Below are 16,888 nucleotides of genomic sequence, written 5' to 3'. Positions count from 1 at the left end.
TCCATTTTCTAATTAGATTTTTTGTTTTTCTTACTACTGAGTTTGAGAGTTCTTAAATATTGTAGACATTTGTCCTTAGTCAGATATATGGTTTGCAAATACTTTCTTCCATTCTGTAGCTTGTCTTTTCATCCTCTTAACAGAGTCTTTTGCAGAAGTTTTAGATATTTAAATGTCCAGTTTGTCAATTTTTCCTTTTATCGATTGTACTTTTTTTTTTTTTTGCCCAAGACAGGGTCTCACTCTGTTTCCCAGGCTGCAGTGCAGTGGCATGATCATGGTTCACTGCAGCCTTGACCTTACGGGCTCAAGTGATCCTCCCACCTCAGCTTCCCAAGTAGCTGGGACTATAGTTGTGCACTACCACACTTGGCTAATTTTTGTATTTTTTGCAGAGATAAGGTCTCACTATGCTGCCCAGGCTGGTCTTGAACTCTGGGCTCAAGGCATCTACCCACCTTAGCCCCCAAAGTGCTAGGATTACAGGCATGAACCACTGCACTCAACCTGGATCGTGCTTTTGATGCCAAATCTAAGAACAAGATGTTTGTCTATACCTAGGTTTTATAGATTTTCTCCTGTGTTTTTTTTCCTGAAACTTCTCTTGCTTGCCCGTGAATGTCTAATTGTTCTAGGACCATTTGTTAAAAAGACTATCTGCCCGTTGAATTGCTTTTGAGCCTTAAAAAAATCGTTTGGAATATAACTGTTTTTGTTGCACTTGGTATCCTTATATTTTGTTGAGGATTTTTGCATCTATATTACTAACAGAAATAGGTTTGTAGTTTTTCTTGTGATGTCTTTGTCTGGTTTTGATATCAGTACACTACTGATTTCATTGGCTTATTTAGGTAGTGTTGTCTCCTCTTATTTTCTGGAAGGGTTGCTGAAGAATTGCTGTTAATTATTTAAATATTTTATAGAATTTATTAGTGAAGGCATATGACTGGGCTTTTCTTTTGGGGAAGTTTTTTGTATTATTAGTTCTATCTATTATAGATCTATTCAGATTTTCTATTTCCTTTTTAAAATTCTTATTTATTTATTTTTTTGATGCTTTATACCTTCCGAGAATCTTCTCTAGTAACAAACTGTGGAAATGACCCCTGAAAGTAGAATCTCAAGTCTCTTCTATTACAGTCACCTTCGTGGGCGTGAAGTGGTGTCTTATTGTCTTACTGTGGTTTTGATGTGCATTTCCCTAATGCTAATGAAATCAAGCATCTTTTCATGTGCTTTATTGAATATAGCTTATGTTTTTTGGAAAAATGTCTATTCAAATCCTTTGTCCATTTTAAATTGGGTTATTGTGTTTTTATTGGTGAGTTTCAGTTTTATTTTTATTTTGTTTTATTTAATTTAATAGAGACAGGGTCTCACCATGCTGCCTAAGCTGGTATTGCACTTGTGGGCTCAGGTGATGCTCCTGCCTCGGCCTCCCAAAGTGCTGGGATTACAGGCATGAGCCACCACACCTGGCCAGATTTTCTCTTTCTTCTTGGGTCAACTTCAGTAGTTTGTATCTTTCTAGGAGTTTGTCCATTTCATCTGGGCTGTCCAATTTATTGGCATACTTCTGTCAATGATATTCCCTTAAAATCCTTTTTATTTCTATTAGGTCATTAGTGATATCCTCTCTTTCATTTCTGATTTCAGTAATGAGTCTTCTGTCCTTTTCTTTGTCAGTCTTGCTAAAGGTTTGTCAATTTTGTTGATCTTTTCAAAAACCATATTTGGTTTTTATAGACTTTATTGTTCTTCTGTTACTTATTTCATTTGTTTCTACTAGAGATGGGGTTTCACTATGTTGGCCAGGCTGGTCTCTTGGTCAGGCTGTTCTCAAACTCCTGACCTTATTATCTGCCCACCATGATCTCCCAAAGTGCTGGGATTACAGGCATGGGCCACCGTGCCTGGCGAGATCTTTGTTTTTTGTTGAGGTTGGCATTTATTGCTATAAAGTTCTCTCTCAGGACTGCTTTTGCTGCATCTCATACGTTTTGGTATGTTGTGTTTCATTTTTATTTGTGTCAAGAATTTTTTTGATTTCCCTTTTGATTTCTTCTTTGACCCATTGTTTGTTCAGGAGAATGTTGTTTAATTTCTACACATTTGTGAATTTTCCAATTCTCTGTTAACTTCTAGTTTTGTACCATCATGGGTGGAAAAGACACTTGATTTGATTTCAGCCTTGTTAAATTTATCAAGACCTTTTCTGTGACCTAACATGTGACCTGTCCTGGAGAATGTTCCATGTGTGCTTGAAAAGAATGTGTATTCTGCTGCTGTTGGATAGAATGTTTTGTGTATGTCTGTTAGGTCCATTTGGTCTAGAGTGTTGTCCTGGCCCACTGTTTCCTTATTGATTTTCCTGTCTGGATGACCTGTCCATTGTTGAAAATGTAATATTTTCATCTTCTTAACCGGGTCTTTTGCAGAGGAAATGTTTTAATTTTCACAAGGCAGATGTATCAATTTTTCTTTTTATGGAACGTGGCTTTGTTGTCAATTGTGTGAACTCTTTACCAAACTCTCAGTCCCAAAGATCTTTTTATGTTTTCTTTTGAAGTTTCATAACTTTATATTTAAGTAAAGATGATCATCCATTTTGAGCTCATTTTTAATAAGGTGTGCGGATTAGATTGAGATTCATTGTTTTTACCTATTGATGCCCAGTTACTCCAGCACCATTTGTTCAAAAGGCTATGCTTTATCAAATTGCTTTTGTACCTTTATCAAGAACCACTTGAGTGTATTTGGGGTCTTTTTGTGCTCTTCATTCTGTTCAATTGATCTGTGTGTCTGTCCCTCAGCCACTGTTCTGATTACTATAACTATAAATTCAGCTTTAATATTGGTTAGAGTGATTTGTTCCACTTTATTCTGCTTTGTCAAGTTCTTTTAAGGCTCTTCTAGGGCCTGTGCCTTTCCATATAATTTTAGATTAAGTTTGTCTTTGCCTAGTCTAGAAAAAAATCTTACTGGGATTATGATAGGATGTGTATTAAACATAGATCCATTTTGGGACAGTTGACATTTTTACTTTGTGGAGTATTCTAATCCATGAATACAGTATGTCTCTCAACTGATTTATGTCTTCTTTGATGTCTTTTCTTGAGAACACTGTAATTTTCTGTACGTTTAAATATTTTCTTTTCTAGCCGGGCGTGGTGGCTTACGCCTGTAATCCCAGCACTTTGGGAGGCCGAGGCGGGCAGATCACGAGGTCAGGAGTTCAAGACCAGCCTGACCAACATGGTGAAACCCAGTCTCTAATAAAAATTTAAAAATTAGTGGGGCGTGGTGGCACGCACCTGTAATCCCACCTACTCAGGAGGCTGAGGCAGGAGAATCGCTTGAACTTAGAAGGTGGAGTTTGCAGTGAGCCGAGATCACGCTATTGCACTCCAGCCTGGGCGACAAAGTGAGTCTCTGTCTCAGAAAAAAAAAAAAAGGCCAGGTGTGGTGGCTCACGCCTGTAATCCCAGCACTTTGGGAGGCTGAGGTGGGCAGATCATGAGGTCAGGAGATTGAGACCATCCTGGCTGACACCGTGAAGCCCCATCTCTACTAAAAATATAAAAAATTAGCCAGGCGTGGTGGTGGGCGCCTGTAGTCCCAGCTACTCGGGAGGCTGAGGCAGGAGAATGGCGTGAATCTGGGAGGCAGAGCTTGCAGTGAGCCAAGATCGTGCCACTGCACTCCAGCCTGGGGGACAGAGGCAGACTCCATCTCAAAAAAAAATTGTCTTTTCTTTTTTTTGAGACTGAGTCTTGCTCTGCTGCCCAGGCTGGAGTGCAGTGGCATGATCTCATCTCATTGCAGCCTCCACCTCCCCAGCTCAAGCAAGATTCTCCTACCTCAGCCTCCCGAGTAGCTGGGACTACAGGCACGTACCACCACACCTGGCTAATTTTTGTATTTTTAGTAAAGATGGGGTTTCACCATGTTGTCCAGGTTTCAAACTCCTGAGCTCAGGTGATCTGCCCACTTTGTCCTCTTAAAGTGCTGGCATTATGGGCGTGAGCCACTGTCCCATCCTAAATATTTTCTTTGGAGCAATTGTGAATGGCAGTGTCTTTTTAATTTTGGGTTTAATATGTTCACTGCTATTATATGTGATCGATATTATTGATCTTGTATCCTGAGACCTTGCTGAACTCACTTATTAGTTATAGGAATTTTTTGTAGATTTCTTGGAATTTTCTATGTACCCGATCATGTCATCTGCAAATAGAAACATATATAGTTCTTCCTTTCCAATCTGTATATATTTTTTCATGTTGCAATGCTAGACATTTCAGTACCATGTTAAATAAGAGTGGTAAGAGTGATGTCCTTGCTCTGTTTCAGACCTTAGAGAAAGAGCGTTTAGTCTTTCACCATTAAGTCTGATGATAGCTATATGTGTTTTCTAGATGTTCTTTATGAAGTTGAGATAGTTCCCCTTTATTTCTAATTTGCTGAAAGTATTTTTTTTTTCCATAAATGGGTGTTAGATTTTTTTCATGTCCATTGATATGATTTGTCTTCTTTGGCCTGTTGACAGGGTGGATTACATTGATTGATTTTCAACTATTAATCCAGCTTGCCTGACTGGAATAAATTCCATTTTTCATACTGTTTAATTCTCTTTATGCATTCTATTATGTTTGCCAATATTTTGTTGACGATTTGGCATGTAAATTGGTGAGAAACATTAGTGTGTGTGTGTGTGTGTGTGTGTATATATATATATATATATATTTTTTTTTTTTAATATGGTCTTGATATGGTTTGGCTCTGTGTCCCCACCCAAATCTCATCTCGAATTGTAATCCCCAGGTGTCTAGGGAGTGACCTGGTGGAAGGTGATTGGATGATAGGGATGGTTCCCCATGCTGTTCTCATGATAGTGAGTGAGTTCTCACGAGAGCTGATGATTTTTAAAGTGTTTGGCAGTTCCCGCTTTGCTCCTCTCTCTCTCCTGCCACCTTGTGAAGATGCCTATCTCCCCTTTGCCTTCCACTATAATTGTAAATTTTCTGAGGCCTCCCTAGCCATGAGGAACTGTAAGTCAATTAAACCTCTTTTCTTTATAAATTTTCCTGTCTCAGGCAGTATCTTTATATCAGTGTGAAAATGGACTAATACAGGTCTTTATCTGTGTTTGTTACCAGGGTAATACTGGCCTTACAAAATGAATGGGGAAGAAATTTCCTTCTGTCTCCTTTCTGGAAGAGATTGTATACAATTGGTGTTAATTCCTTTTTAAATGTTTGGTAGAATTCTCCAGGTAAATCACCAAGTCCTGGAGGTTTCTTTTTTTTAGGAGACTTTAAATTGAATTAATTAATGGTTATAGGAATATTCAGGTTGTGTAGTTCATCTAGGTTGAGGTTTGTTTTTGTTGTTGTTGTTGTTGTTGTTGTTGTTGTTTTGAGACGAAGTTTCACTTTTGTTGCCCAAGCTGGAGTGCAAAGGCGTGATCTCGGCTCACCACAACCTCCGCCTCCCAGGTTCAAGTGAATCTCCTGCCTCAGCCTCCCGAGTAGCTGGGATTACAGGCATGCACCACCACACCCGGCTAATTTTATATTTTTAGTAGAGACGGGGTTTCTCCATGTTGGTCAGGCTGATCTCGAACTCCAGACTCAGGTGATCCACCCACCTCGGCCTCCCAAAGTACTGGGATTACAGGTGTGAGCCTCCATGCCTGGCTGAGTTTTTTATTATTGTGGTAAGCATACATATAAAATTTACTGTTTTAACCATTTTTAAGTTGTATAATTCAGTGGTACTTAGTAGACATTTGCCCCTCCTTTAGTATTTCCTGGGCATTGGATCCGGGACCCCCTGCAAATACCAAAATCCTTTGATGCTCAATTCTCTGATATGAAATGGCATAGTATTTGCATATAACCTACACATATCCTCCCATATAGTTTAAACCATTTCCAGATTACTTATAATACCTAATACAGTATAATGCTGTATGGTTATTATACTGTATTTTTAAAATTTATATATTTTTATAGTTGTATTATTTTTTGTTTTTTGTTCTTTGAATATTTTGATCCATGGTTGGTCAAACACATGGTTCTGGATGCGGAACCTATGGATAAGGAGGATCATCAGTATTCACAATGTTGTGCAGCTATTACCATGATCATTTCCAAAAGCTTTTCATCAGCCCAGTTAGAATCCCTATGCCCATACAACAGTAACTCCTCATTTCTCCTTACTCCTAGCCCCTGGTAACCTCTATTATTCTTTCTGTCTCTAAGAATTTGCCCATTCTAGGTACCTCTTATAAGCAGAATTGCACAAGATTTGTTCTTTTGTGTCTGGTTTATTTCACTTAATGTAATGTTTTCCAGGTTTTTCCGTGTTGCAGCATGTACCAGAGTTTCTTTCTTTTAAGGCTGAATAATATTGCATTATATGTATATACCATATTTTGTTTATCCATTTATATGTTGATGGCCATTTGTGTGGTTTCCACCCTTTGGCTGTTGTGAATAATGCTGTTAGGAACATTGGCGTACAGATATCTGTTAGAGTCCTGCTTTCAATTCATTTGGGTATGGACCTAGAAGTGGAATTGCTGGATCATATGGGAACTCTGTTTCACATTTTGAGGAAGTGCCAAACTGTTTTCCACAGCAGCTGCACCATTTTACATTCCCACCAGCAATATACCAGGGTTGCAATTTCTTCATGTCCACACCAATACTTTTAATTTTTCATTTTTCTTTTAATAATAGCCATCCTAATGGGTGCAAACTGGTACCTCATTGCAGTTTTTATTTGGTATCCCTAATGACTAATGACACTGAGCATCTTTTCATGTGCTTATTGGTCATTTGTATATCTTATTTGAAGATATGTCTATTCAAGTCCTTTGCCCATTTTAAAACCGTTTTTTTGTTTGTTTGTTTTTGTTTTTTCTTTTCTTTTTTTTTTTTTGAGACAGGGTCTTGCTTTGTCACCCAGTCTGGAGTGCAGTGGTATGATCTCAGCTTACTGCAACCTCCACCTCCGGGCTCAAGTAATCCTCCTACTTCAGCCTCCTGAGGGGATGGGACTACAGGTGTGCCACCACACCTGTCTAATTTGTGTGTGTGTGTGTGTGTGTGTGTGTGTGTGTGTGTGTTTGTGTGTTTTTTTTTTGGTGGAGATAGGATTTCACCATGTTGTCCAGGCTGGTCTTGAACTTCTGGACTCGAGTAATCCACCCGCCTCAGCCTCCCAAAGTTCTGGGATTACAAGCATGAGCCACTTTGCCTAGCCTTAAAATCAGGGTTTTTGTTGTTGTTGATTTGTATAAGTTCTTTATATAGTGTGGATATTAATCCCTTATTGGATATAAGATTTGTAAATATTTGTAAAAAAAAGATAACTCTTTTTACTCTCTTGAGGTTATCCTTTAATGCACAAAAGTTTTTCATTTTAGACTGGGCGTGGTGGCACATGCCTGTAATCCCAGCACTTTGGGATGCCAAAGCAGGTGGATGGCTTGAGCCCAGGAGTTTGAGGCCAGCCTTGCCAACATGGGGCAACCCTGTCTGTACAAAAAATACAAAAATTAGATGCGCATGGTGGCGCAAGCCTGTAGTCCCAGCTACTCAGGAGGCTAAGATAAGAGGATCACTTGAGTCTGGAAGGTGGAGGTTGCAGTGAGTGGCATGATTGTGCCACTGTGCTCCAGCCAGCTTGGTTGACAGAGTGAGACCCTGTCTCAAACATTTTGGAATTTTGATGAAGATCAATTTATTTATTTTGTTTTTGTTGTTGATGTTGCCTTGCTTTTGGTATCATATCCAGGAAATCATCATCAAATCCAGTATCATGAAACTTTTTTGTAATGTTTTCTCCTGAGAGTTTTATAGTTTTAGCTTTTATATTTAGTTCTTTGAACTATTTCTTTTTTTCATGCCACCATGTCTGAGAATCTTCTATCTATTTTGAGTTAATTTTTGTATATAGTATAGGTCAGGGTCCAAAGTCATTCCTTTGCATGTGGATATCCAATTTTCCCAGCACCATTAGTTGAAAAGACTGTCCTTTCCCCCATCTAATGGTCTTGACATACTATTGAGAATCTAGTGACCAAGGGTTTATATCTGGGTTTGCTTTCTTCCTTCCTTCCTCCTTTCCCTTCCCTTTTCCTTTCCTTTCTCCCCTTTCCCTCCCTCCCTCCCTTCCTCCCTTCCTCCCTCCCTTCCTTCCTCCCTCCCTCCCTCCCTCCCTTCCCCTCCTTCCCTCCCTCCCTTCCCCTCCCTTCCCCTCCCTCCCTCCCTCCCTTCCTCTCCCTCCCTCCCTCCCTCCTCCTCCTCCTTCTTCTCCTTTTTTTTTTTTTTTTTTTGACAGGGTCTCACTCTGTCTGTCGCCCAGGCTGGAGTACAGTGGTGTGATCATGGGTCACTCCAGCCTCCACCTGGGCTGAAGCAATCTTTCCATCTCAGCCTCTCAAGTAGCTGGAACCACAGGTGCATGCCACCACACCTGGCTAATTTTTTTGTATTTTTTGTAGAGATGGCATTTCACAATGTTGCCAGACTGATCTTGAGCTCCTGGGCTCAAGCAGTCTACCTGCCTCAGCCTCCCAAAGTACTGCAATTACAGGCATGAGCCACTGCACCCGGCCTATTTCTGGGCTTCCTATTATATTTCATGGGTTTGTATGTCTGTTCTTGATGTCAGTACTGCACGTGTTGTGATATTTGTAGTTTTGTAGTAAATTTAAAAATCAGGAAGTGTGAATCTTCTATGTTCTTTTTCTAGATTGTTTTGGCTGTTTGAGGTTCCTTGAAATTCCGTGTGAATTTTAGGATGAATTTGTCTATTTCTGCAACAAATGTCATTGGGATTTTGGTAGGGATTCCATTGGATCTGTAGATTGCTTTAGATAGTATGCATTGCCATTTTAACAATTTAGCATCTTCTAATCCATGAACACAGGATTAGGTTGTATTTTGGTAGTTGGTGTTTTTTGAGAAATTGGTCCGTTTCTTCCAAGTTGTCAAATATGTGAGCTAAAAAAGTTCATATTAGTCCATTATTATTCTTTTACTGGTTGCAAGATCTATAATGTCCCATTTCAGTCCTTTTATTGGCATATCATCTTTTTTAACTTTTATGTTTGTTACTAAGGCTAGAGGTTTATCCCTTTTTACTATATAAATAAGCTTTCGGTTTTATTGATTTTTTTTTAGTATTGCATTCCTATTTTCAATGTCATGGATCTCTGCTCTTGTGTTTATTATTTCTATCTGCTTGCTTTGGTTTTGTTTTTCTAGTATCTAGCTAGCTTCTTTTTCTAGCATCTCGAATTAGTAACTTAGATTATTGATTTGAGGCTTTTCTTGATATCTAACTTGTGCATTGAGTACTATAAACTTCTCTCTGCACTGCTTTAGATCCCATGTATTTTGCTATGTTGTGTTTTCATTTTCACACAGTTCTATGTATTTTTGAAAATTTCCTTTGAAACTTTTCCTTTGACCCTTGTTTTATTTAGAAGTATGTTGTTTAATATCCAAATGTTTAGAGATTTTCTTGTTTTCTATTGTTTCTTCTCTGTTTCTAATTTGAATTAAGTATAATCAATGATACCTCTCTGCATAATTTCAATACTTTTAACTTTGTTGAAGTTTATTTCCTGGTTCATCATATGATCTCAGGCGAATATTCTGTGAGTGGTTAAATAATTGTTTACTCTGCTGTGATTGGCTGGTGTGTCCTGTTGTGCCGATTAAATCCCATTGGTTGATTATTGTTCACTTCTTCAATATCCTTGTAGATTTTCTGTCTAGTAGTTCTACCAATTGCTGAGAGTGGAGTGTTGAAGTCCCCAACTATAAATGTGCGTTTGCTTATTTCTCCTTTTAGCTCTATCAGGTTTTACTTAATGTATCTAGACACTCTATTGTTAGGTGCACACACATTCAGGATGGTTATGTCTTCCTGGTAGATTGGTCCTTTTATCATTTTGTAATATCCCTCTTTATTCCATCTGAGAACTGTTGGGTCATGACTTGACTTACTGTATTGTTTTTGTACTTTCTTTGCAGAAGATTCAGACCTGCATTTCTTTGATCCACAGACAACACCGAAGGTCTATCGAAAAATGATAGGCAATACATTTTAAATGTCCCTAGGCAGTTTGGATATCACATTATTGCTCTGTAAAACTCATTTAGGTTTTTTCCCCACATACATTGCTGTTTCTCTCCCAGGTACTTGCTGTATATAGCACTATCTTTGACTTTTCCATCTATTAACTTCAATAGTGGGAACAGTTACAGCACAGTCTTCTGAAGTTCAAGAAAAGAATCAATTGGAAAACGCATGAATGCCATCTGTGTAATTGGTGTGAAAGAAGTCCATATTTGAAAGGAATCTGGTTGAGCCCAGAGACCTAACGTTTATAACAGTAACCACAGTTATATAAAATTATATATATGTGTGTTGTAACCACTTGCTGTGTATAAGATACTAACATAATTCACTGGGAATGCCACCTCAATCTGTCCATCCCTGGGCAGGATTAGCTATAGTTCAAGTGCCAAGTTGACAATGGTAGAACCAAGGCTTGGAGCTCTCAAGCACTTGTGCTCAAACTCTAGAACTCCTCGGTCCATGTGGTCGTCTCCTGCAGATCTGGGCTCAAGTCCCAGCTTTACCACTTACCTGGCCACGTGTGGGACTATGTCTGCCTCATCACCCCCATCCCCTGAAGAAAAGTGAACAGAACCCACGTCATTGAAGCCTTTTATATCTCTTTGTCATCCATCTCAAAGTGATTCTCTAGAGGTCCTATAGGAGCCTCAAGGACCAAGACAAGAATATTCATGATGTAACTTCCCTGAGACATGAATGGCTGCTACATTTTGTTTCTAAATGTGCTCCCTTTACTGTCCTCTCTTCCTCTTTTAGAGAAATGGAACCAGGTAACCACCACGACCAAGAGGCCAGTAACCACCAGAGCTCCAGCAAATACTTTAGGTAAGGAGGCCGCTCTGAGGAGAGCAGTAAGGGAAGGATCCCATGGGGCTCCCTCTGAGACAGGATCCCAATGAGCTACCCATAGATGAACTAATTGAGTATTTCTTTTATTTTGGGATCCCATGAAGGAAATGATTTTGACTTGGCTGATGCCTTGGATGATCGAAATGATCGAGATGATGGCCGCAGGAAACCGATTGCTGGAGGAGGAGGTAAGTCCCACCTGGTCTGGTTCTGTCTCATTAATTACATCATCCCACAGAGACACAGCCAGCCTGGGCCTGGCAGAGCTGGAGGCACTTCAAGCCACTAGAGAACCCTATCATGGTGGTACTCAAACTTGTTTGGTCTCGGGCCTCCCGAAATCATTGAGATCTCAAGAGATTGTGCTTATGTGGGTCACATTTATCAATACTCATCATCTTAGAATTTAAAACTGAAAGACTTTATTAATCTAAAATGAACAACATTAAACCCATACATTTAACATAAATAACCTTTTTATGAGAAATAACTATGCTTGCAAGACAAAAACTTGTATTGAGGAGAGCGACATGATGTTACATTTTTGCAGATTTCTCTCATGTCTGGCTGGATGGAAGCAGCTGGATTTTCACAGGCACTTTATTCCATGGTGTGATGTTGTTTTGGTTGAAGTATGTGAAGGAAATCTGGCCTCACACCCATACTCAGGGGGGAAAGGGAGGAATATTTTCACAGACTTTTGAGATCTTTGTGGATAATCTTGGATAGGACACCAAAACTTGGCCCCAACAAAAGCGGTTGTTTCTTACAGGTTAAGCGTAGTGTGGAGTGTGAAACTCTATCAGTACACTTTCCACACTTGGTTCCGTGGGACTCTCTTGTCCTTTCAATGGATCTTTTACTCGTTCATAAATTTTCTGCTTCCTTGTATCAGTTTCCTTGCTGCATAACAAAAATCAGAAACTCTGAGTTAAGACAACACCCATTTATTATCTTACTGTTTCCTTTGGTCTGGAGTTGAGGAACAGCTAAGCTGAGTGTTCTGCTCAGGAGCTCATATAGCTGCAGTCAAGGCGTTGGTGAGGGCTGGGGTCTCGTCTGAGGTTGGGTTCCCTTCCAAGCTCAATTGGTTGTTGACAGTGCATTCCCTTGCAGCTATAGAAATAATGACTGCTTGCTGCTTTAAGACCAGCAGGAGAATGACCGACAGAGGGGTTGGTAGGGGGAGAAAGGAGGAGAGACTGAATGACTCTGTTGCTTCTCATGTCTGAGCTCAGAGAAGGCCTGAACCTGCTTTTGAGGATATCACCTGATTAAGTCATGCCCATCTAGGATAATCTCTTTTTTGATTAATGCAAAGTCAAATTGATTTGGTACCTTAATTACCTCTGCAGAGTCCCTTCACCTTTGGCATGTAATCTAACCTAATCACGGGAGTGGTAGCCATCCTATCCATGGTTCCACTCATACTCAGAGTGGTGGGACATTATGCGGGACATGTACACCAGTGGAAGGGGGTCTGGGAGGGCCTCTTAGAATTTCATGAAGGGCATTCTTAAGTGGAATTGGCAATCATTTTCTGAATCCTGGGCAACATTAACACAAGTTTCTTGTTGCTGATTTTTTTTCTTGTCATTGAAATGTATGTTTTATTTTCTCCAGGTTTTTCAGACAAGGATCTTGAAGACATAGTAGGGGGCGGAGAATACAAACCTGACAAGGGTAAAGGTAGGAGCATTGATTTGTGCCAACACAACCCTTATTCTGGTGCAAAAGGTGATTATGCAGCAACCAGATTAATTGAGCCTCTGGGAAATGAGTGGTAGTTCCCAGACATCCCAGCCTGCCAATTGGGGTTCATTCAGAATGATGTGAGTGATGCAGTTCAAGGGGGGGGATTTATAAGCCATCTTGGAAAAGCCCCACATTTCCCCTGATGTTCCTTAAGCAGCAGTGCTGATAGGTTCAAGTTTCATACTGGCTGAAGCCTATTTGCCCAGGCAACATCACCAATGACAATAACTGGGGGCCAGTGGACTCTGAAAACAGCCCTCTCAACCTCGAGAGACTCACTCACTCTTGGGATGGGAGGAGCAAACTCATCATGACAAGCATTTTTTTTAAGAGACCCATAGCAAGTCAGATATCTTTTAAAATACCTTTTTAGTTTGAAATGGTTCTCACAAGAAGTTGTAAAGATAGTTCTAGAGAGTTCCTGTGTACACTTCACCTAGCTTCTCCTTACATAACCTCAGTCATTGTCAAAACCAGGAAGTCAACACTAGTACGGTACTGTTAAATCAGCTATAGACCTTGTTGAGATTGCATCAGATTTTGCACGCATTCAGATGTGCGTGTGTGAGCGAGTATGGGTAGGTCTATAAAAATGTTATGTGTGTAGATCTGAGTAACCATTACCATAATTAGGAGGCAGAACTGTTCCATCACCACAAAGAAGTTCCCTCATGTTACCCCAGAATAGTCATGTCCTCCCCAAGGTCAGATCGTATTAATTCCCCAAGTGACCAAAGATTTCAACCTTTTATCATAGTATACATCAAGTATGAAGTATGAAGGGAATATTAGCCAGATTTGTTGATGTGGCAAGACAAGCTAGTGATTGTAACTTGTGGTTGTAACCCGTTGTGATTGTAACTTGTGATTGTAATCTGTTGTGATAGCAACATGTTACGATGGTAAGTTGTGGTAACTCTGGTTGTAACCTGTTACAATGGCAAATTGCTGTTACACCCGGTTATAACTGTGACAAGTTATGGGTGTATCTGGTTGTAACTCTGATATACTCCCCACAGTCTTGGCTGTGGTTACTAGTGTTTTCTTTTTTCTCGCAAGAATGGTGTGCCTTTCATACGGGAATAGTGTTCTCTTCTGATTAAAGGATACCATAGTTAAATTTGTCCTTCGAAACACCTTTCCAGACAGAGTCATCTCTACTAAAAAGCACAAAAAGCCTCTAAATGAAACCCACAGGTGTCAGGAGAACATGGAACATTTAAAGGGCAAATCCAGCAAATTGGCCAATTACTCCTGGGTGATAAGTGGTATTTCCAGATGGTGAAATGAGAGCAGTAGGCACACATGTAAGCACACACATGAATGAAAGTCTGAATGGCATGTCAGGGGCTTTTCCTTATTAAAAGTGCATGTTTTAGCAAGGAAGAAGTGTTCAGAAATTCTTTAATTAGGCTCATATTTGAACTTCTCTTGTAAAGAATAATCAATTGTTAGCTTAAGTTATACCCTCTGCCATTATAGGTGTCAGGAAAAGAAGATAAAGGGAGTCATGGAAAAAAGGACAAGTGTGAAACTGAAACATGGTTATGATAAGCACACCATGGAATTCTCAGATACTGTCCTTTACACAAAAATATGCTAATGCAGTGAGCAAAGGTAAAATATCACATTTCAATAAATTATGATCTTCAGCATAAAATGAATCCTAATTAATGCATTTTTCAGGCTTGGGTCTTAGGCACATAGATTCAGCTATACTTTTAGAGTATATTTTCAAAATAATACATTATTTGTTATGGACTTTTTTCTCAAGAAGACCTCTTACTGACCCTGTAGAAGCCCCACATTTTGCCTGTAGGTGACGATGACAGTCTTTTATCAACAGGTCCTATTGCCTTTCTCTAAGAAGGTGATGGCCTATAAGCCCTCCTCCTCCACCCTTATTTCCTTCCTGCCCAGCCTGGGCAGGACTCTGATTGTCTCCCATTTCTACCAACAGACTGCTTTCCATAGCACTTTGAGAAATTTGAGGCCAGTGTTTCAACTCCTCATGGCCCCCTTGCCATGTATACCCTAGAGTATGCAAGCTCTAGGTTCCCAGTGGTTCCCAGTGGTTTCCTGATGGTCACAGCCCTCTGTCCTGTGTGGCCTCTGTAGCATTTGACTTTGATGATCACCTTCTCCTTAACATTCTTTCTTCCTGGGCCCTTTCTCACTCATTGACTGGTCTCATTCATGAGTCTCATTCACTGCTTCTTTCTGAACACTGTTGGCTCTTGGATTTATTTCCTTGGTGTCCAATTCTGTATGTCATTCTTTTTCACTGGGTAAGAGAATGGCATTAGAAATCAAGATTTGAGTATTCATTGCCTAGTGGTATATCACTGCTTCTAGACTGTCTAAGCAGACAGAGATAGGAAATAGGAAATATATGTATATATACTAACCCATGTGTCTTACTTCAGGCTGTTATGACAAATTACCAAGACTGGGTGATAATTAAGCAACAGACATTTGTTTCTCACAGTTCTAGAGGCTGGGAAGTCCAAGATCAAGTCACTGATAGATCCAGTATCTAGTGAGGATCTGCATCCTGTTTTGGAGATGGCTGTCTTCTTGTTGTATCCCTGATTGGTGGATAGGACAGAGTAGGGAGAAAGCTCTGGTGTCTCTTCTTATAAGGGTTCTAATCCTATCATGAGGGGTTGGCCTTCATGACCTAATTAACTCCCAAAGACCCCACCTCCTAATATCATCACATTGGAGGTTAGGACTTCAACGAAATATGACCTTGAGAAGGGATACAAATGTTCAATACATAACACCATATATACACACATATCCAAATACTTTCTTTTAACCATCAGCAGGTATATAACCTAAACATAACTTCATACTTATATCTCCAACTGTAATCCAGTGCCAGAAGGATTATTTTGATCTTCCTTTCTTGCTTACCTATAACTTTCCTCTCTGACAGTGAGACATCTAGCTGCTACTACGTGTCATCTATTTACTATCTTACTCAATTCAGGTATACACATATAGAGCATCAGAATTGCTAACTCATACCCCCAGGAGAAACAACTTTACCAACTAGAGTCCAGTGTTTATGTTCAGTTTCTTTTGTCTTTACCTTACAGTTTCCAGTCAAAATACTGTTTTTCAAAGTTACTTAGGTCGATTCCTTTACCTTCCTCATCCATTCAGTACAGTTATGCCACCCATTTATAATGGAGTTAGATTCATTTGTCATAGTCTCCTTTCCATCCTGGGAGTCCCTCACCCACCTGGTTGATGTTTTGTTCTTTTGCTTGTAGGCATTAAAGTTCACTCTTTGTAACATATAGTTCTATGGGTTTTGGCAAATGCATAGAGTCACATGTCCACCCCCCAAGTACCATACAGAGCAGTTTCCTCACCATACAAGGACTTCTGTATATGCCCTTGATAGTTAGCCACTCCCCCTTCCCTCAACCCTAATCTATTTTCTATTAGTGCAACCACTTATTTGTTTATTTCTCTATAGTTTTACCTTATCCAGGATGCCATACAATATATAGGCTTTTCAGACTAGCTTCTTTCACTTAGCAATATGCATTTAAAGTTCTTTCGTGTTTTTTCATAGCTTGGTAGTTTGTTCTTTTTAGCATTGAACAATATCCCATTGTATGGATGTACCACTTTGTTTATCCATTCACCTGCTGAAGGACATCTTGGTTGTTTCCAGTCTGGGGTGAATATGAATAAAGCTGCCATAAACATTTTTTTTTTGAGATAGGATCTCACTGTGTTGCCCAGCCTGGAGTGCAATAATGCAAACACAGTTCACTGAAGCATTGACCTCCTGATCTCAAGCAATCCTTCCACCTCAGCCTCCTGAGTATCTGGGACCACAGATACACACCACCATACTTGACTGACTATTAAAATTTTTGTGGGGATGGGATCTTGCTATGTTGCCCAGGGTGGTCTCGAGCTCCTGGGCTCAGGTGATTCTCCTGCCTTGGCCTCCCAATATGCTGTTAAACAGGTGTGAGCCACTGCGCCCAGCTATAAACTTTTTTTTTTTTTTTTGAGACAGAGTCTCGCTCAGTCGCCAGGGCTGGAGTGCAGTGGTGCGATCTCGGCTCACTGCAAGCTCCGCCTCCCAGGTTCA

The 16,888-nt window shown here is 39.9% G+C and overlaps 1 protein-coding gene across 5 annotated transcripts in view; it reads left to right on the top strand.

Annotated features, from left to right (window-relative positions):
- The window catches only part of CD99L2 (CD99 molecule like 2), a 124,950-nt gene that overhangs the window by 84,378 nt on the left and 23,684 nt on the right, over positions 1 to 16,888 (top strand). For all 5 annotated transcript variants that reach the window (XM_010364316.2, XM_010364318.2, XM_010364317.2 and 2 more), the window contains 3 exons: positions 10,921 to 10,989; positions 11,118 to 11,201; positions 12,637 to 12,702. In XM_010364316.2, coding sequence (XP_010362618.1) covers positions 10,921 to 10,989; positions 11,118 to 11,201; positions 12,637 to 12,702 — 219 coding nt within the window. The remainder of the gene's footprint in view (positions 1 to 10,920; positions 10,990 to 11,117; positions 11,202 to 12,636; positions 12,703 to 16,888) is intronic.

This window comes from Rhinopithecus roxellana, chromosome 7, assembly GCF_007565055.1.
Source record: "Rhinopithecus roxellana isolate Shanxi Qingling chromosome 7, ASM756505v1, whole genome shotgun sequence".
In the NCBI taxonomy this organism is placed as follows: Eukaryota; Metazoa; Chordata; class Mammalia; order Primates; family Cercopithecidae; genus Rhinopithecus; species Rhinopithecus roxellana.
This window is presented reverse-complemented; position numbering and strand designations above follow the sequence as displayed.